This window comes from Hyaena hyaena, unplaced genomic scaffold (genome assembly GCF_003009895.1).
Source record: "Hyaena hyaena isolate Hyena2069 unplaced genomic scaffold, ASM300989v1 scaffold_1042, whole genome shotgun sequence".
In the NCBI taxonomy this organism is placed as follows: Eukaryota; Metazoa; Chordata; class Mammalia; order Carnivora; family Hyaenidae; genus Hyaena; species Hyaena hyaena.
In genome coordinates, this window is record NW_024081668.1 from 176,270 (window position 1) to 197,227 (window position 20,958).

The 20,958-nt window shown below is 34.7% G+C and overlaps 2 protein-coding genes across 4 annotated transcripts; both read right to left on the bottom strand.

The window, feature by feature from the left end:
- Positions 1-1,834: 1,834 nt before the first annotated feature.
- On the bottom strand, positions 1,835-8,247 carry LOC120223739 (olfactory receptor 4K1-like). Of its 2 annotated transcripts, none has more exons than XM_039221964.1 (2): positions 8,237-8,247; positions 1,835-2,762 (listed from the first exon to the last, which is right to left on the bottom strand). In XM_039221964.1, the coding sequence occupies exons 1-2, from the start codon at positions 8,245-8,247 to the stop codon at positions 1,835-1,837; spliced, it is 939 nt and encodes a 312-aa protein (XP_039077895.1). The 2 variants fall into 2 exon arrangements, with proteins under 2 accessions (XP_039077895.1, XP_039077894.1); XM_039221963.1 differs by lacking the exon at positions 8,237-8,247 and adding an exon at positions 7,179-7,189.
- A 2,230-nt stretch (positions 8,248-10,477) lies between these two features.
- LOC120223740 (olfactory receptor 4K1) lies at positions 10,478-18,442 on the bottom strand. 2 transcript variants are annotated; one of them, XM_039221966.1, is made up of 2 exons: positions 17,512-18,442; positions 10,478-10,521 (listed from the first exon to the last, which is right to left on the bottom strand). In XM_039221966.1, exons 1-2 carry the CDS (start codon positions 18,440-18,442, stop codon positions 10,478-10,480), a joined length of 975 nt encoding a protein of 324 aa, XP_039077897.1. The 2 variants fall into 2 exon arrangements, with proteins under 2 accessions (XP_039077897.1, XP_039077898.1); XM_039221967.1 differs by lacking the exon at positions 10,478-10,521 and having other exon boundaries at positions 17,507-18,442.
- Positions 18,443-20,958: the final 2,516 nt, after the last annotated feature.

Here is a 20,958-nt window from a genome sequence, read left to right on the forward strand (position 1 = left end):
GTATCCAAAATATCTAACATAAATTACTTTTAAAAATTACATGAGGATGAGGTCGCTTTAAGTTAATCAAGACTGAACATTACCCACTGGGATTATTAACTCAGTATCTGTTTATATCTATTATATCCTACTTGTCATTATTACCTAGCTGCTAATGAATGCTTTTATAGCTATCTTGATTGTCTTGGAATCTTTTATTGAACATGGGATTGTGACCTTTGCCTCTTTTGTAATACCCGAGACCACTCATTTTAATATTATTCATATAGCCTGTTTTTAATCAGTGTTAGTTTATTCAGATAACATCCAATGAAGTAATCTCAAACATGAAAAACTAAATATGAAAACAAGAACAGACTGCTACATAGTACAAGGACTTATGTAAAGATCTGACACTTAGATATGGACAACTTAGTTTTCCACTGGCTTCCTATTCCATCATTCTGAAATACCTCATTTGTATGAAACAATAGGAGAAGTTACCTGAAAATCAGTGCTCTGGGTACTTGCATTCTCCTTGTGGCACTTACTATATGTGCTTGCATGTTAAACTTTTGGCACACTGACACATTTGGTAAGAAAGAGAACAATGCTTGTCTTAGGGACTCACAAGTAGTAAAAACAAAAACACAATCATATCTTCAGTTCAGAACCACAAATCTGAACTTGAAGCTGGCATAAATGGAATAAACTCCTCTTGGCATGGATTTGGTGATGCAGTGATGATTCTGTGACTGAATCCATCATGCTCAAATTCCTTCTCCTATTCTTTCCATGATTTAGTAGGATTCTTCTCAAGTTTCACTTAAAATTTGAGAAACAAGTATGGGATATGTTTTCTAATCACTAATATATATACTTCCTGTGACTACTATGAAATTTTCACTCTCACTTAATATTAATGAACAAACTCATTCACTATTCAAATAACCTGCAGTCATTTTCAGATGATGGTAGGTTTATTACCAGTGGTATAAACAGTCTGTATTTAAGTGCTAGAACATTTCTCCCAGAAGGTGTAAGAGTACTCTTATAATATGAACTATGAATTCGGTGATATTTATTGATGTGCTGTTTGCTTCAAAGCCAAAGTAGCAAAACTCAGTTATAATTGATAATGTATTATTTTAGGTATTTAAAATTTAGCAAAATGGTAATTATTATAAAAAACCTGTTTTAAACTGAGGCCTGATGGGGAGATAGAGGAGAGGGGAAGAGGGGTGATGGGCATGGAAAAGGGCACTTGTTGGGATGAGCACTGGGTGTTATATGGAAACCAACTTGACAATAAGCTATAAAAATTTTTTAAATAAAATAACATTAAAAAAACATGTTTTATAAACATGAGAGCTTTATCTGCAAATGTGGGATATTTGCAGCTATTTTTAGGGGCTGAGTTATTAGATGGAATAATGATAAAGTATACCAATAAAAGTAGAGGAGTCTTCATATAGCCTGTCATGTCAAAGCAGATTCTGTTTTTAACTCAAATAATGCTACCCCAATCAAGTCATATGTGTTAGCAAATCTGCTTTAGTATGGAGGTGATTTCAAAATGCTACAGGATGCTTTTTTAAACTACCTATATAAGGGGGGGAAGCTACTTAGGAATTTTAATATATTGTGTTGATTGTTTCCGGAAAGATGAGATGAACCACAGAATATTGAAACTGGTATCATATGAGATTCTGCACTGTATTTACCAACTTCAGATCACTAGAGACAGGTTCTCTAATAGTGGAAGACTAATTGTGATAGAAGCACAACAATAAAATCACATATGTGTATTACAAAGGACAATAAGTAAGGATTTGTGTTACTATGTCACAGTGGTCTAAAAGATTTGCTTAGAACCCACATGTCGGTTCCGTAGCTTTTTCATGGCTTCCTTTACATCTTTATTCCTCAATGTGTAGATCATGGGGTTAAAAACAGGAGTGAAGACGGTAAAAAACACAGAAATAAATTTATCAATTGGGAAGCTTTCAAAAGGCCAAATATAAATGAAGATTAATGGGCCAAAGAAAAGAACCACAACAGTGATATGGGCAGACAGGGTGGAAAGAGCCTTGGATGTCCCACCAGAGGCTTGCTGATGGACAGTAGCAAGGATGATAGCATAAGACATGAACAAAAGGAGGAAGCAGATAAGAGAGAGCAGGCCACTGTTGGTTAGCACAAGGATCTCTAAAATATATGTGTCTAAGCAGGCAAGCTTGATCACAAGGGGAAGGTCACAAAAGAAATTGTCTACCTTATTGGGTCCACAGAAAGGAAGATTGACTGTGAATGCCAGGTGGCTGGCTGAATGCAGAATACCAATGGTCCAGGAGACCCCCACCAGAATAGTGCACACCCTTCGGCTCATGATGGTCATGTAGTACAGAGGTTTGCAGATAGCGATGTATCTATCATATGCCATAGCAACAAGAAGCACCATCTCACTACCCCCAAAAACATGCAAGAAAAAGATTTGTGACATGCATCCCTGGAAGGTGATGGTCTTGTGTTCATTGAGGAAGTCTGCAATCATCTTGGGAGTGGCAAATGTAGCCTGACACACATCAATAAAGGAGAGATTGCTAAGAAGAAAATACATTGGGGAATGTAAGCGAGAGTCTATAATTACTGTGAGGATGATAAGGATGTTTCCCAAAACCGCAGCTCCATAAAACATAGAGAAGAAAAAAAAGAGGAAGAGTTGAATATCCTGAGAGCTAGAGAGGCCCAACAAAATGAATTCAGTAACCACTGATTTATTGCTCCATCCATTAACTGACTCTGGGTTGCTGAAGTTATCTACAGAAAAGAAAAATAATGAAAATGGATAAGGAAAAGTCCTTCACCATATTGCAAATCAAGTAGCTTCTTCGGTTCCAATAATTATAAATATAATATGGTGAGGCTATAGGACAATGATTATTCACATTACTGTTTGGAATTGATATTTTTCCTGTGATTATTTACATAATTATATGAATTGTCCTTTATTTTTGCACTTATGGGTTGGCATGAGAGAGAGGAAAAGACAGTTATTTATCTAATATTACGTCAATATGGAAGGAAGGAAGGTGTTGAGTATTTGCCTCTGTATTCCAATGTGCTTTTGAGGAAGTGTGCAAGGTCCCTATAATACTTTTAAAGACACATATGCTATACTTACGCATTCAGATTATGAATAGCAGAAAATGAGCCTGGTGCCTTTTATAGAATCTTGAAGGGAGAGAAAATTTAGGCTAAATGTAATAAGATGGATATCAGCCCAGTTACTTTGGTAAATGATTTCAGAGAAAGGGAGTGAGATGTGGCCATATATTTGAAATATCTGCAGTTATGAGAAAGAGAGAGAGAAATTAATTTGTAACAAGCTAAATTAGTGTGAGCAACAGATTGCATTCACTTTTCTATATTAAAGCAATTAATTTTTATAGCAGTTAATTATATTATTAAGCAGGGAAAAAGTATCTTCCCAGAAACTGAGAAGCATATATTTTTTAAATATTTTTTATTAAAATATTTTTTAAATCAAAAGTTATTATTTTAGAAAAATGGGAAATGGATACAAGCAGGCATCACAGAAGGAGTACAACAAATAGTCAATAGCCATTTGGAGAGGTGTGCAATCTCACTGGTAACTAAAGAAATAAAATTTCAATTAGAAATATATCCACCAATAGAAAAAAATTGATAAAGATGACATACATACATACACACAAACAGTGAATATTATTGAGCCATCAAAAGTACAAGATGTGGCCATTTGCAGCAACATGGATGTACGTAAAGGATGTAACTATATGTGAAATAAGTCAGTAATATTTGAAAGATAAATACCATATGATTTTACTTAAATGTGGAACTTAGAAAACAAAGATAAACTAATGTATAAGGAAGATATATAGATATATATATATAGATATATCTTCCTTATATATTACACACACACAATGGAATATCACTCAGCCATAAAATAAGATGACATCTTGCCATTTGTGACAACATGCATGAACATAGGAGGTACTATGCTATGTGAAATAAGTCCAACTGAGAAAAACAAAACAAATAAATAAGCAAGCAAAAAAAATAGTCTTTCAATATCACAGTTACACTATTTACTTTTTTCAATGATTTCTTTCTTACAGCTATTGAATGCAATACTATTTAGTCTAACCAGCTACCTGTTCATCAAAGATGAGGCTGAATATAATTTTAATTAGCATGTTTGCTGATTAAATTTACCCTTGTAGTATTTATGTTCACTCATGATTTGATAACCTTTCTCTAATGAAGTTGTCAAAATAACAAAAAGTATTTTCCAAAGCCTACTGAATAGTACAATCGGTGTAATTAAGTCATTCAGCAAATATTCTAGATTACCTGCTCTGTAACATGTACTTTTATAGACCCTGGAGACAGCAATGAAAGAAAAGAAAACAAAACAGAAGTTTTTGACCTTCATGTAGCTTACATTCTAAAGGGGGTGGCCAGGCTGGCAGAGCTGATTGAAAATAAATAAATAAAATATATATTTATGTCAGTTTGTGACCAGTTTTATGGAAAAAATTAATCAGATTAAAGTCATATGAACTGACCAGGTGATCAGAAAAAGTGTCACTAGGAAAGTTACATTTTCTCAAAGACTAGGAAATTAGGAGCAAGCCTTGATACAAAGGGCATAATAGCAAGCTCGAGCAGTAATTTATTCATGTGAAATAAGCTTTCTCTTGGAAAACATCAGTATAATTTTAGCAAATTTGTTAGAAACTAAATGAATGACAATTTGGCTTTTACCTTATTATGAGACTGAAAAATACATAATTATTTCTGAATAGTATTCTACTTCATAGGCTTAAATACATCCACAGTTTTCAGGAACTATAAATTCAGTCTTACAATAAGGACATGTATTTAAAACTAGCCTTTTTATTTCCTAGACTGAAATATGGGTGTTATAAAAATTGCTTTCCAAATTTTATATTTCCATACATATACATCTATAAATGAATTTGTAAGGCATTTTAATAGATTTTCATACAAATGTGATAATTTTTTTCTTCAAAATAAAAATGAAATGATCGTGATTTCTAGAAGGAATCCTTTGAAATGAAGCTTATGGCCAGATCTCAGAGGCTGGGAAGAGTTCCCTGTGTGTCTATATTAACACTCAGTGACAACTAGCTGAGATTAATTATTTATTCATGACATAACTTTCAAGCATTGAGGCCATTTAAAAATATCAAAATTGCTAATTACTTTTCAAATAGTACCTTGTAGGATCTTATGCTTTTTGAAACCTCTTTCTATATTGTAGTTCTGTGTGTACAAGGTCTGAAAAGTGTTTGCTAAGTGATAAGTATATTAACCAAAGTTTTCTGATCTTAAACCATTCCTCTTTGTCTACAGTTAGTTTTATTGAATTGACTTTAATTCTAGAATTATAGGCAGAATTTCTCTAAAACCATTCTAAAAGGATTTTTTCCATATTGAGATAATAATATTCTTATTCACACTTGTGTAATCAGCCAGTCTTCATAGAAAGAGTGAAAATTTCCACAGTGTGCCATAATAGAAATAGCACAAGTTTGAGATGAGAAAATCTGAGTGCAATTCCTGGCTTCACTACTAACTGTTTATGATCGTGTTTATCCATTCATTCCAGTTCATTGAGCACCTATTATGATTATGTGCCAAGCATTCTGTAGGCCTGCAGATATAATCAAAACAGAGAGGATTCATGTCTTCATGTAATCACTGCAAGTTTCTAAACTTTGTGTTTGTTGCAGCATACATTTGAAAGAAGTGTGCAAAATATGAAGTGATAAATATTAGTTGAGTGAGCATACTATTGTGTTTTAAAACCAGATAATAAAATTTTACCTCAGGTAAAGCCAATCTGAATGGAAAAATATCTGCTTCTGAGCAGATTAACAATCTATGAGATTTTAAAAGACCAAAAATAAGATTAAAATAAAATATTAGAATGAAATTATTTTTCATTAATAAATTTATGTAACTTATTAAAACAGTGAAATAAAAGTTTGACAAAAAGGAGATACTGAAAAAGAGACAAGTAGTTTCTTTATAGTTGTCTGTACTCATTTGTAGTTACTTCTAGTCTTTAGAGTTCTTTTTTTCTTAATATTCTTTTAATATTTGTATATTTTGAGAGAGAGACAGAGCATGAGTGGGGGAGGTGCAGAGAGAGGAGACACAGAATCCAAAGCAGGCTCCAGGCTCCAAGCTGTCATCACAGAGACCAATGGGGAGCTTGAACTCACCAACTGAGGGATCATGACTTGAGCCGATGTCAGACACTTAACCGACTGAGCCACCCATGTGCTCCTAGTCTTTAGAGTTATTTAAGCTATAACCTATAAATGAAAATAGGGTAAACTAAGCTAGCTAACCTTGTGAAAAAGAGTAAGGAATTTTTTAATGTTGCATTATGATATTTATTTCAGATTTAGAATACAGGGTTAAATAGTGCCCTGTCTTGGACATCAGGCTATCCTAGAAATCATCTTTCTTGGTTCCTGACTTTGGAAACCATCCAATTGCAAATCTTACCTAAGATAAAAATACACTGAAAGTGAAGCCAGACTTCCGTTTAAAAAGAAATGTGAAATTTATATGTGGTACTTTTTGGACTCAGAAATTTATTTTTCTTAGCCAGAAGTTTAAAAGCATTCCAGTTAAACAGACAGAAGTGAAATTAACAAACAGGAGGTCAAACTGTAGAAACTTCTTTGGGTGAAACTCTAGGTTTTTTGGCTTAGATTCATAAACACAACAATTTTTTTGATGGTTCTAGAGTTGTGAGACATGAAAAGAGTCAATGAAAGACATGGAAGAGAAAGAAGATTGCTTCACAATAAAGACCATATTTATATGAGGAAATTGGCTTCTTATCTCTGTGTATATAGTTAAGTTGGATAAAGGCTTTTGGATATGAAGGACTAAATTTAGTTGCCTTACACTGATATGTGACTAATAATTATATAATTACATATGATACAAGAGAATGCAAAAGAATAGAATATGGAAAAGGTCCTTAATCAGAAAAAAAAAGATTAAATTATAGTATTCTATATTTGTAAAATGCTGGGAAGAACGAGCTTCTGCTAATCATAATAGCCAGTATTTTCTTAGTCAAATTCATACAAAGCACTGTGCTAAACACTTCGTCCATTATCTCCTTTGTTCTTAAAACAATGGTACAAAAGAAGTACTATTATAATCCTAACTATACAGTAAAAGCAGCTAAATTTTAACAGTACAATTAGTGTCATAAGGGCACACTGCTAGCGGGAATTCTGTACCTGAAAAGCACATATTTAACCACTGTATATATTACTTACTTAGAGACCTGATAACTGAAAATCTATCAGGGGAAGTCTATCATGTTAGTAAAATGACAGTTTTGTACCCCCATTCTCTTCTCTATCATCATCTCTGTACTTTCAGAATTATATATCAGTATGCTTACTTCTAGTTGGGTATTTCAATCTGTCTCCTGTGTTAGCAGTGACAATAACCAGACAAAGTTTGATATTTTGTTTCACATTTTATAATCTCATAAACAACCTCCAAATTCTCATGCTCAAGTAATCCAAGTCATCTCAATTCTAGTAATAAGTTTAACCTAGAATCCCTTTAACTCTCCAAATGATAACCTTTATATTTAATTTTTTGCCTGATGTGATTAATTTCCACATACCAATTTTGAGAGAAATCCCAGAGGAGTAATAACAGGCTGAAGAAGAGAAATCTCCAAAATTTTTAAGGACTAAGTCACAAAATTCCATAAAACAAATATTTAAATACCACAGCACATGCTCATATATCTTAGATAACCAGTACCATGGATTGCAATAGCCAATTAAAGAACTTCCTTTATGAAGTGAAGTCATCTTGCTGTGGGAGTTATTAGCACAATTTCAGTTGCTTTTCCCAAAAACTAGATAAGAATTTTTAAATTGTCCATAATTACAAATGTGGCATATATCACAAGGGGGAAATTTAGTGACCCAGAAGCTTGCAACACCTACATTTACTCTCAATAATCAGCTTCCCTCCATTTGACTTCTTTTCCATTGTTTAGAGTGACTATGCCCATAAACACTATGTCTTATGCTCAGAACTGAAGAAAATCTAATCAGAAAAAAATGTAAATCTGACATTTACATTCTGTGACTAAGTCACAAAATCTGGAATTTTGTTTTTTCTAATTCTTCACGTTCTTTTCATGGAAATACTTATGATTAAGTTTTTAAAATTCCATACTACACAATATGCTGCCAAAAAAGGCCCTCAGAATTTTCAGTTGTCATTGTTCAATATCTGTCCATACATTAGAATCAGAAAGAAAGCTTAGTTGAGCATACATGGGTATAACTGCTTATGTACCTGTAGCTGGCTTTTGAACATTGTGGAAAGATATTTCAGAGCAGTAGAAGGGCTAACGAGGTCTACAGAGAAGAGCAGGTGACAGACAGAAAATAATGTTGACATACAGAGAAAGTGCCCAGAAAATTTGGCAAGTCTAACGAAGGAGCCCCAACTCCTCTGAGTTCTTTGCTAATAGACCAAATACCTTCTTGGCATTTTCCCTTTAATATTTCACAGATATTTGTTCTTCTGATTCCAAACCTATTTGTCCTTTTCTCTACCCCATCCCAGCTAATGGCATTTCTCTTTCCTGTGATTTTGGTTAGAAACTAAGCTCCTTCCTTTTCTTCACTCCTTTCCAAACCCTTCTTTGCTTTCCCCCAAATATTCCTGATTTACAAAATTATTTCCATCTTAACGTCCTGTCTAAACCTTTATTATCTTTCCCCATTAAGTGTCTTAAAGTCCTTCTAATGGTCTCTAACTTGTGCCACTGATGTTTTCCAGTCAGGCCTGTATACTTCCCTCTGCAGATTGTCTTTGCTGCATTCCAAAAGTTTTAGAGTGTCAAGTCTTCATTTTCATTTGCTTCCATGTATTTTTTAAAATTTCTTCTTTAATTTCCTGGTTAACCCATTCATTCTTTAGTAGGATGTTTAGTAGGATGTTAAACTCTTTGTATTTGAGGGCTTTCTAAATTTTTTCTTGTGTTTGACTTCAGGTTTCATAGCATTGTGGTCTGAAAATATGCATGGTATGATATTAATCTTTTTGTACTTGTTGAGGGCTGGTTTTATGTCACAGTATGTTATCTATTCAGGAGAAGGTTCAATGTGCATTTGCAAAGAATGTGTTTTCTACTGCTTTAGGATGAAATATTCTCAATTCATCTGTTAAGTTTGTCATTCAAAGCCATTGTTTCCTTACTGATATTCTGTTCAGATGATCTACCTATTGCTGTATGAGGGGTGTTAAAGTCCTCTACTATTATTGCATTATTATCAATGAGCTTCTTTATATTTATTATTAATTGATTTATATATCTGGGTACTTTCAAGTTAGGGGCATATATATACAATTGTTAGCTTTTCTTGATGGATAAAACCCTTAATTGTTGTATAATGACCTTCTTCATCCCTTGTTATAGTCTTTGGTTTAAATTCTAGTTTGTCTGATATAAGTATGGCTACTCCAGCTTTCTTTTTACATCCATGAGCATAATAGATATTTCTCCACCCCATTACTTTCAATTTGAAGGTGTTTTGAGTCTAAAATAAGTCTCTTGTAGGGAACATATAGATGAATCTTGTTTTTTATCCATTCTGATAATCTGTGTATTTTGATTGGAGAATTTAGTCTATTTGCATTTATAGTGATTATTGAAAGATATGAGTTTAGTGCCACTGTGTTACCTGTTGAATTGGTGTATCTGGTGATGTTCTCTGGTCCATTCTGTCTTTGTTGCTTTTGGTCTCTTTTTCTCCACTCAAAGAGTCCTCTCTAAAATTTCTTTCAGGTCTGGTTTAGTTGTCACAAACTCCTCTAGTTTTTGTTTGTCTGGGAAAATCTTCATCTCTCCTTCTATTTGAATGAAGCCTTGCTACATAAAGAATTCTTGGCTGCATATTTTTCCAGTTCATCACACTGAATATATCCTGCCACTCATTTCTGACCTGCCAAGGTTCTGTGCACAGATCTGCTACAAACCTAACCTGTCTTCCCTTTTAGGTTAAGGACTTTTTTCCCTTGCTGCTTTCAGTATTCTTTCCTTGTCTGAGTATTTTGTCAATTTGACTATGAAAAGCCTTGATGATGGTCAGCTTTGTTGAATCTAACAGGAGTTCTCTGTGCTACTTAGATTTTGATGTCTGTGTTCTTCCCCAGTTTAGGGAAGTTTTCAGCTGTAATTTATTCAAATAAATGTTCTGCCCCCCTTTCTCTCTCTTCATCTTATGGGACCCCTATGATACAAATGATATTACATTTTAATAAGTCACTGAAATCCCTGTCTACCTTCATAATTCTTTACCTTTCTTTCCCTTTTCTTTTAAGCTTCCTTATTTTTCATAGTTTTCTTTTTTAAGCTTATTTATTTATTTTTAAGAGAGAGAACAAGTCGGGGAGAGGCAGAGAGAGGGAGAGAGAGAATCCCAAGCAGGCTTCATGCTGCCAACATGGAGACTGTCATGGGTCTTGATCTCACAACCCATGAGATGAAATCAAAAGTCAGATGCTCAATCTACTGTGCCACCCAGGTGCTTATCCATAATGTTATTTTCTATATCATGAATTCTTTCCTCTGCTTTGTCAATCCTCATTTTTATGGTATCCACTGGGTTTGCATCTCAGTTATAGCAATTTTGATTTCAGCTTCGCTAGATTTTAGTTTGTCAGTCTCTTCAACAAATGGTGTTAGGAAAACTTCACAGTAACATCCAGAAGAATAATATTGAACCATTTTCTGGATGAAAGACCTAAATGTGAGACAGGAAACCTTTAAAGTCCTAGAGAAGAACACAGGCAGCAACCTCTTTGACCTTAGCCATAGCAACTTCTTACGAGACACATCAATGGAGGCAAGGGAAACAAAAGTAAAAATGAACTAATGGGACTTCATCAAGATAAAAAGCTTCTGCATTGCAAAAGGAACAACAAAACTAAAAGCAGTCAACGGAATGGAAGAAGGTATTTGCAAATGACATATCCCATAAAGGGTTAGTATCCAAAATCTGTAAAGAACTTATCAAACTCAATGCACCCCTCCCTAAAATAACCCATTTAAGAAATGGGCAGAACATTCTGGAAAACAGTGTGGAGGTTCCTCAAAAACTTAACAGTAGAACTCTCCTGTGGCCCAGCAATAGCACTGCTAGGAATTTACCCAAGGGATACAGGAGTGCTGATGCACAGGGGCACATGTACCTCAGTGTTCATAGCAGCACTTTCAACAATAGCCAAATCATGAAAAGAGCGTAAATGTCCATCAACTGACAAATGGATCAAGAAGATGTGGTTTATCTGTATAATGGAATAGTAAATGGCAATGAGAAAGAATGAAATATCCAGACTAATATATTTCCTAGGAATCCAGAAAGCAATGGTTTTACTATATTTACCTGGTGAGGGTGCCTGATAGCCTCCATAAAACTTTACACATGATACTGAAAGTTCTAACCCAGGGGCACCTGGGTGGCTCAGTCGGTTAAGCATCTGACTTCAGCTCAAGTCATGGTCTCACGGTTTGTGGGTTGAAGCCCCGCAACAGGCTCTGTGCTGACAGCTAGCTCAGAGCCTGGAGACTGCTTCAGATTCTTTATCTCCCTCTCTCTCTGACCCTCCACTGCTCATGCTCTCTGTCTCTGTCTCTCTGTCTCTGTCTCTCTGTCTCTCTCAGAAACAAAAGCATTAAAAAAAGAAGATGTGGTCTATATATATGATGGTATACTACATGGTAATGAGGAAGAATGAAATCTGGCCATTTGTAGCAATGTGGATGGAACTCAGGGATGTTGTGCTAAATGAAATAAGTCAGGCAGAGAAAGACAAATACCATATGTTTTCACTCATGTGTGGAAAAGGAGAAACTTAACAGAGGACCATAGGGGAGGGAAAGGGGAAAAATAGTTAAGGAGAGGGAGGGAGACAAACTGTAAGAGACTTTTAAATACTGAGAACAAACTGAAGGTTGATGGGGATGCAGGAGAGGGGAAGGGGTGATGGGCATGGAGGAATGCACTTGGGTGAGCACTGGGTGTTAAATGAAAACCAACTTGACAATAAACTATAATTTTAAAAAACGATACCCCCTCCAAAAAAAAAACAACTTGTAAACAGTGAAGCCATTGTGGAAAACAGTTTTATATTTCCTCAATAAATTAAACATAAATCAAAAACAACAACAACAAAAAGAAATGGGCAGAAGACATGGGTAGATACTTTCCAAAGACATCCAGATGGCTAACAGATACATGAAAAGGTTTTCAACATCACTCATCAAGGATGGAGCTAGAATGCATTATGTTAAGAGAAAAGTCAATCAGAGAAAGACACCATGATTTCACTCATGTGGAATTTAAGACACCAAACAGATGAATGTATGGGAAGGAAGGGAATAAAGAGAGGGAAAACAAACCAAAAGAGACTCTTAATGATAGAAAACAAACTGAGGGTTGATGGAGAGAGGTGGTAGGGGATGGGCTAAATTGGTGCTGGGTCTAGAGAGTACTAGTGCTGGGTATAGAGAGTACTAGTGATGAGCACTGGGTGTTGTATGTGGTGAATCACTGAATTCTGCTCTTGAAACCAATGTTGTACTCTATGCCAGCTAATTAATATTTAAATAAAAATCGAGGGGTACTTGGGTGGTTGGTTAGGCTCGGACTTCATCTCAGATCATGATCCCACGGTTTGGGAGTTCAAGCCCTGCGTTGGGGCTTTGTGCTGAAAGATCAGAGCCTGGAGCCTCCTTCAGATTCTGTGTCTCCTCCTCTCTTTGCCTCTCCCATATTCATGCCCTGTCTCTCTTTCTCTCAATAATAAACAAAAACATTTTAAATAAATAAATAAAAATTTAAAGGAAGGGAAAAAACAAAGGGGAGGAGAGGAGAGGAAGGTCATTTCACTCAGCAGCTTTATCTGAACACCCTTCCCTCTGTCATACTCCCACTTTTTTTATCTCAAATTATTTGCTCCCTTCATAATACTCATTACAATTTATTTTACTTATGTTTGTTTACATGCTGGTGTTTGTTTTTCCTTCTCACATCCATACCCCAAGACTATTAGCTCCATACATCTGAGTTTCTCAGATCAATATTATACCTGGCACAGAACTTAGCAAATGGTATATGCTGAAATGATAGTATTGATTTGGTGAATAACTGAATGTGTAATTGGCTATGAAATGGTTACTTTTTATTTTTATGAAATGCTACAAAGCTTTGTTGTTTTGAGAATATCACATAAATGGGATCATATAATATGTTTCCTTTTTATACTGGCTTTTTTTTTTTACCCAACATAATGCCTTCGAGATTCATTCATAAATCAATAGTTGTTTCCTTTTTATTGCAGAGTACTATTCTATACCAACTCTGGACTCGGCCATGTGCCTAGTTCTATCCAAAAGGATAATAGAAAGCACAAAAGTGTTGTGCATTGGAGCTGCTCTTTCTTGTCTCTATTAAAATTTTGAGGCCACGATGTGAATGAGAGCAAGCTGGCTCCTAGGGCACAAAAGCAATAGTGTGCTGGTAGATATTTAAGAACTGGGGGCGCCTGGGTGGCTTAGTCGGTTAAGCGTCCGACTTTCGCTTAGGTCGTGATCTCGCGGTTCGTGGGTTCGAGCCCCGCGTCGGGCTCTGTGCTGACTGCCAGCTCAGAGCCTGGAGCCTGTTTCAGAGTCTGTGTCTCCCTCTCTCTCTGACCCTCCCCTGCTCACGCTGTCTCTCTCTATCCTAGAAATAAAATTTAAAAAAAAAAATTTAAAAAAAAAAAAAAAAAAAAAAAAGAACTGGTGCTAGGTGCAGCTGGGTTAGGGTTCGGGAGGGCCCTGACTTGAAGTGTTTCCTTGTGTCTGTGATCTAAATACTCATACCATGGTTGATTTCAAGCCACCAACAGCTTAGCAACAACCTTAATAATTAGCTCTTAAGGACTGATTTAATCCAGTTTCAGCTAACCACAATGATAGGCCTGATATGGAGAAAGTTGAGCTCCCACGGCCAACTTGCCAACCACTAAATATGCCAATGAGGTCATTGTTAATCTTCCATTTTCCAGACTCACCAAGCTGTATAGCAGAGATTAGACTTGCTGTCCAAGACAAGAAAAAGAACCCAATGGGTTTGTGAGTAAATAGAAAATTCTTGTTTTATTTATTTATTTCTGAAGTACTTTGTTTGCTTTATGAATCAATAATTTTAATATTCTATAATCAGGTATACATGAGGTTCAGCAGACACATAATAATACTTATATCAAATAGACTTTTTTTCTTCCAAGTTTTTATTTAAATTCCAGTCAGTTAACATACAGTATGATATTAGTTTCTGGTGTAGGATTTAGTAATTCATCACTTATGTACAACACCTAGTACTCATCACAACAATGCTCTCCTTAATACTCATGACCCATTTAAACTATTCCACCAAGAAGCTCCCCTCCTGCAGCCCTCAGTTTGTTCTCTATAGTTAAGAGTCTCTTTTATGGTTTACCCCTCTTTCCCACCCCCTCTATATTCATTTGTTTCTTAAATTCCACATGAATGAAATCATATGGTACTGTCCAGTTTTCCCAGCATCATTTGTTGAAGAAACTGTCTTTTTCCCATTGGATGTTCTTTTCTGTTTTGTCTAAGATAAGTTGACCAAAACATTCTACACATTTAATACAATCCCTCTCAAAATACCAACAGAATTTTTCACAGAGCTAGAACAAACAATCCTAAAATTGGTATGGAACCAGAAAAGACCCCAAATAGCTAAAGCAATCTTGAGAAAGAAAAGCAAAGCTGGAGGCCTCACAATTCCAGATTTCAAGTTATATTTCAATGCTAAAGTTATCAAGACAATATGGTACTGGCACAAAAACAGACAAGTAGATCAATGGAACAGAATAGAAAATTCAGAAATGGACCCACAACTAAATTCTTGTTGTTTTAAATTAATAAATTTGGGGATGGTTTGATACCACTTCTACTTCTCTGCCACCTCACTAAAATTCTGGCAGTACGTTGCATCCTTAACTGCTCAGTATCCTGTGGTACCCTTTATGGCTTCAGCTCTTCCTAGTTTCCATTCCTTTGTCTTGTCCTTCAGGATAAGGGTGGTAAAATTTCCTGCTGATGGCCTCTGGATATGTCATTTACTTCTGCCATGACTTAAATGAATAGTTGTTCCTTATATTCAAAATATCTGCCAAATGTGTTTTCTGTTTCCTTCTGAGACCTTAATTAGGGTACTTCCATTTTCACCAGCAAAGCAAAGTTAAAAAGAAAAAAAATGCTATCAATCATGTAATTATTGCATTAGTATTTATTGTATATTTTTAAAGTTTTTGGCACTGTATAAAAATATATAAAAAGCAGTCCAGTTTAAAAGATCATAACATGTTTGACATTGAACAAATGAACCAATAAGTCTGAAATTCTAAGAAACCTTAGCTAATAGGTATTAACATGGCTCAAAAAGATTATGTTTCTATATCTAAAATACAGCCTGCACCTGGATTTAGCATGCAGAGTTAATTTCTATGCATATAGCCGCTAACATGTCTTATAATTAAAATACTGAATCCAGAATGATGACAATTGCAAGCCTTCTGTTTTCTGTTAAGTGGTTTTTGTCTTCATTGTTAGAATACATTTAACCTTTCTGTTACAAGCCCTTTTTCATAATGCAAATCACAGGGAGAGGTATATAAGAAAATCTTTGGCTAACAAATAAAACAATAATAATAGATTTTTAAAATCTTACTATTAGATGTACATGAATCTTACATTCCCTTTTCTGCTTTCCAAGAAATATGAAAGGATAGATTTCAGATTTGGTCATCAAATAATTTTGCCACTTTTTGCATTGGCAGACTTTAGGTACATCTAGAACTTTAAAATTTTTTCTGTGAATAATGAAGAATTCATTATAATCAATTTATTCTACTTAAAAATAAGTAAACATGGAAAATGAATATACAGACAGTCCCCAATTTAAGATGATTTGACCTATAATTTTTTTTACTTTACAATGATGTGAAAGCAATAAGCATTCAGAAGAAACTGTACTTTGAATTTTGGTCATGTTCTGGTATGATACTTTCTCATGATGCTGGGCATCATCCACAGCTCCTAGTCAACCACATGATCATGAGGGTAAACGATATGCTTACCACCATTTTGTACCCATAAAAACATTCTGTTTGTCACTTTCAGTACACTATTCAAGAAATTACATAAGATATTGAATATTTTATTAATGAAATAAACTTTGTGTTAGATGATTTTGCCCAGTTGTAGGCTTATGTAAGTGTTCTAAGCACATTTAAAGTAGCCTAAGCTAAGTTATGATGTTCAATAGGTTGCGTGTATTAAGTGCCTTTTCAGCATACTGTGGGTTTGTCAGGATATAACTCCGTCATACTTTGAGGAAGGTCTGCATATGCTGCTGGTATACAAAAAATCTAGAAAAAGGTTTATAATGAGCATAAATACATATTAAATAATCTAAAAATAGAAAAATGTTACTGGAACCTAATACTAGACAGGGAAAATTATAAATAGTGAAATACAGTGGATCCTTGAACAACTTGGGTATTATGAGGCACCAGCTCCCTGCATAGTTGAAAATCTAGGTATAACTTTTGACTTCCCCAAAACTTAACTCCTAAGTTTGATTGGAAGCCCTCCCCATAACATAAACAGGCAATTAGCACTTATTTTATGGTTATATATATGTTGTATTCTTACAAAAAAATAAGTTCAAGAAAAGAAAGTGTTATTAAGAAAATCATAGTAAATTTACAGTGTTATGCTGTATTTATTCTTTTTTAATTCACATATGATTGGATCCACACACTTCAAACCCATGTTGTTCAGGTATCCACTGTCTATACAATCAAATTTTAAGTGACCAAAGTGTTCAATACAGAAAGAAAATATAAATAACAAATATACATAAATGAGGTGAAATCTGTGTTCTTTCTACTATGTCAATATATGGAAAATGTTATTAATAAGTTGAAGGTATCAGAAACTCAATTTGCTTATCTGTTTCTAAGGTATAAAAATGTCATCTGTTCAGCTGAAGAGAAACATAAGTTTAGCAACATGAGTAGCATTTTATGTAGATTAGATTCTCTAAGTTGTTTATAAAATATTTAAAAAGACTACTAAATATTTTCAAGATAATTTATACTTTAGAATTATAAGCAATGACAAATGGGTTAAAATTATATTCAAATATTAAACCAGGAACTGACTTTATGCAATACTCTTGCACTTAGTACAAAAATCCAATTCCATAATTCAATAACCCATACCATTAGCAAATATAATTGGCATGATGCTGTGATCCAGTAGAGTCTCTTCATTACCATTCAGAATTAGGTTCCTTCATGATCATCCCTAGTTTTTCCAGGAGTTCACATGACGGTTTCTCAGCTTTCGCATGGCTGATTTAACATCTTCATTCCTTAGAGAGTAGATGATGGGATTCAACAGGGGCGTACAAACAGTGTATAACACAGAAAGGAATTTATCCACAGAAAGTCTGCTAAAAGGCCATATATAGAAATAAATGCAAGGCCCAAAGAAAAGAATCACCACTGTGATATGAGCAGTTAATGTAGAAAGTGCCTTGGATGACCCACTGGAGGACCGGCGACGAACAGTGATCAAAATGATGGTGTAAGAAATAATTAAAGCCAGAAAACAGCCCAATGATATCAGGCCACTGTTAGTTAGGGTCATAATTTCCATTTCATAAGTATCCATACAAGCCAGCTCTATCACCAGGGGAAGGTCACAAAAGAAGCTGTCTACCTCATTGGGGCCACAGAATGGCAAATCCACTGTAAAAGCCAAGTGGCTCACAGAATGAAGAATACCCACAGCCCAGGAAATAAACACGAAAATGATACATAGTCTCCGACTCATAATTGTGCTATAATGTAGGGGCTTGCAGATGGCTATAAATCTGTCATATGCCATAGCTACAAGCAACATCATCTCACTTCCAACAAAACTGTGAAGAAGGAATATCTGGGCCATGCAGCCCTCAAAGGAGATAGTCTTGTGCTCAACAAAGAAGTCCACAAGCATCTTGGGGGTGGCAAAATTAGATTGGCAGATATCAATAAAAGAAAGATTGCTGAGTAGGGAGTACATAGGAGAGTTCAAATGTGAGTCAGAGGAAATTATAACAATAATCATGATGTTGCCCAGCACTGATGTCACATACACTAAAGAGAAGATGGCAAAAAATAAAAGCTGAAGTTCCCAAGAATTCGACAGTCCCAGAAGCACAAACTCAGATACCACTGATTCATTTGTGTGAGCCATATAGCCACTCTCTTGTTACCTAAAAGAAAATCAGAAAAATATAACAGTTGTTGCACTGTATCTAATATATAGACAAAAGAAATATGATAATTCAATTTAAAGTCAATTTAGTTTAATGAAACTGTATAAATCAACTAATATTTAACACCTGTGATGGCTGTGGAACGCAGAAGTATGAAAAAAAGATACAATATGGATCCTATCATGATTTGGTAGATAAGATACACATATTAAAGAATAAAAAATGATAAACCTAAAACAAATGCAAGTGATACATTAATACTACAAATATTAGAGTGAGATGAAAGAAATTACGCCAAAATGGTGAAATAAGGTTTCATGGAATAGGTTTAATTTAAGCTAAAACTTTAAAAACTTGGAATTTGCCAGCAAAACCTGAAGGAAAAGTCTATTTCATGCAAAAGGAATAGCAGGAAGAAAGTTTTAAAGGTAAAAGTATGAAAGACATATTCATGAAGCCACGTGTTAAATGGCCTGGCTGGAGGAGGGTATGCTAAGGAACTCAAATAAAACTGAAGATGAGAATGGTACGTCAGGTGCAAAGCATGGGTGCAATTAGACCTGAAAGGAAGGTTAAGTGGACTAGATCAATAGTCTTGAAATTTAGAATCATAAACATTAAAACATTGTTTGGCAGTGTTTTCAGAAGCTTAATGGAAGCAGTTTGCCATTTTATGGAAAAAAGAGGCAATGTTGACATTCCGAAGTTTCTGTAAAGATCATAATGTTTCTTTCATCCTTTTAACAGTAGTTTATCAGAGTCCACCTTCAGTCACATAAAGATAGATGTTGAGTGAACCATTGTGTTTTCAATGTATTCTGACTTTGTCTTTTGTCTTTTCCTAAATACGTCTTACATACCTGGATTTAGCAAAATGAGTGACACCTTTCAGAAACCATCCTTTTAGAAATATTCCATATAACTATACATGGTGCATTTTGAATGCATGATAGATTTTCAAAAGAGTAAGGTTTAGCTTGTAAGTTGCCTCTTGAGTGTTTTGTTTGGTTTTGGTTTTTGGTCGTTGGACACCATGTAGCCAGAAGAAAATCGTACATAACCTCCAGTGGTTCAGGAATTATTTTTGGCTTTAGTCCTATGTACCCAACAACACAAAGTAGATATTTGTCATTGTACTGATTGAAGCTTGGTACGCTATATTTTCCCATGAGATATATATCATATCATGTATATACCATAATTAATATTTAAAATTTTTAAAGCAAAACTATACAGGTAAACATATCAATTTAAAATGTTTAAACTGTTACAAGCTTTCAGTATGATTGTTCAAGCACTAAATCCTGCCTTACATGAATTTCCAGCTTTGCAGTTGAATTATGGTATCTAGTTTTAAGAAGACTGCCAAAACTTAAGTTACTTAAGATGTAAACAGATCAATAAGGCATGAACTGATCTCCATATGAGCTTCTATTATGGGATTTTTATCTCCATGTGGAAAGGTTGGGCCAGTGCTGTCATGTCTGATCACATATTTACAATGTAAAGGGGAGAGAAGGAGGAAAATAAACAGTGGAAAGGAAAAAGATTCCTAAGACCTAAAATCCCAAAGAACTACAGTTAGTAATTTTAAAAAAGATAAGGTTAAAATTTTTAGTTTAAGAAGATCCTATGAGGGACTTCTTACAATGTTTAATGCATTGTGTAAAGCCTGCCAAATACTATGGTAATTTACTAAGATAACATTAAAGAGTAAAAGGAAGAAGGAGGAGGAAGAGAAGGGAAAAGCTTAATGGTTAAAACATGTTAGATAAAGTTAGTAGTATTAATACAAAATTTAAGGATCATTTTACCTTTGAAAAAAATTTTCTGAAAATGAAATTTTCTGCAAATTCCATCTTTCTAATATCTAATGAATGATAAGGTTTTTCATTTTTCAAAATATAGGAAACAACTAGAAAATCCTTTCCACTCAAATTTCCTAGGATTTCTTAATCCAAATAGAGTAGACCAAGTTCAATGTTATATCTCATTTTCTTTTTAATATTTAAGGCATATTCTCATTAGAAATGATAAATAATAGACACCAGCGTCGCTCAGTCAGTTAAGCATCAGACTCTTGATTTTGGCTCAGGTCATGATCTCACAGTTTGTTAGGTTCGAGCCCCACATCAGGCTCTGCACTGACAGTGTGGAGCCTGCTTGGGATTCTCTCTCCCCCTCTCTTTCTGCCCTTCCCCAAATAAAACATGAAAAACTATTTTAAAAAAGAAAAGATAATTAATATATGCCACTTATTAGTTGTGTGATTTGGCCTTAGGAGACAGAGCTAGACTATTTCCAAGGCTATTTTCATCTCTAAAATTCTAAGTGCAGAGTTATAATATGAAAATGTAAAGTTTATACAAGTCACTCAGAATTCCTTTCACTATGCACAGAACACCCAGAAGCCTCTCCATTAATCAGTCATTCACTTTTTCATTACTGGTATACTTCAGAGATACAAATGTTTCAGATCACAAAATAAACCAGT

Excerpts from the sequence above, each read along its gene's own strand:
- LOC120223740 (XM_039221966.1), bottom strand. The coding sequence starts at position 18,442 with ATGGCTCACACAAATGAATCAGTGGTATCTGAGTTTGTGCTTCTGGGA. Across the intron at positions 10,522-17,511 it reads TCATGTGAACTCCTGGAAAA|TCTCTGCCTCTCCCCGACTT; the intron begins ACTAGGGATGAT and ends TCTCTCTCCCTC.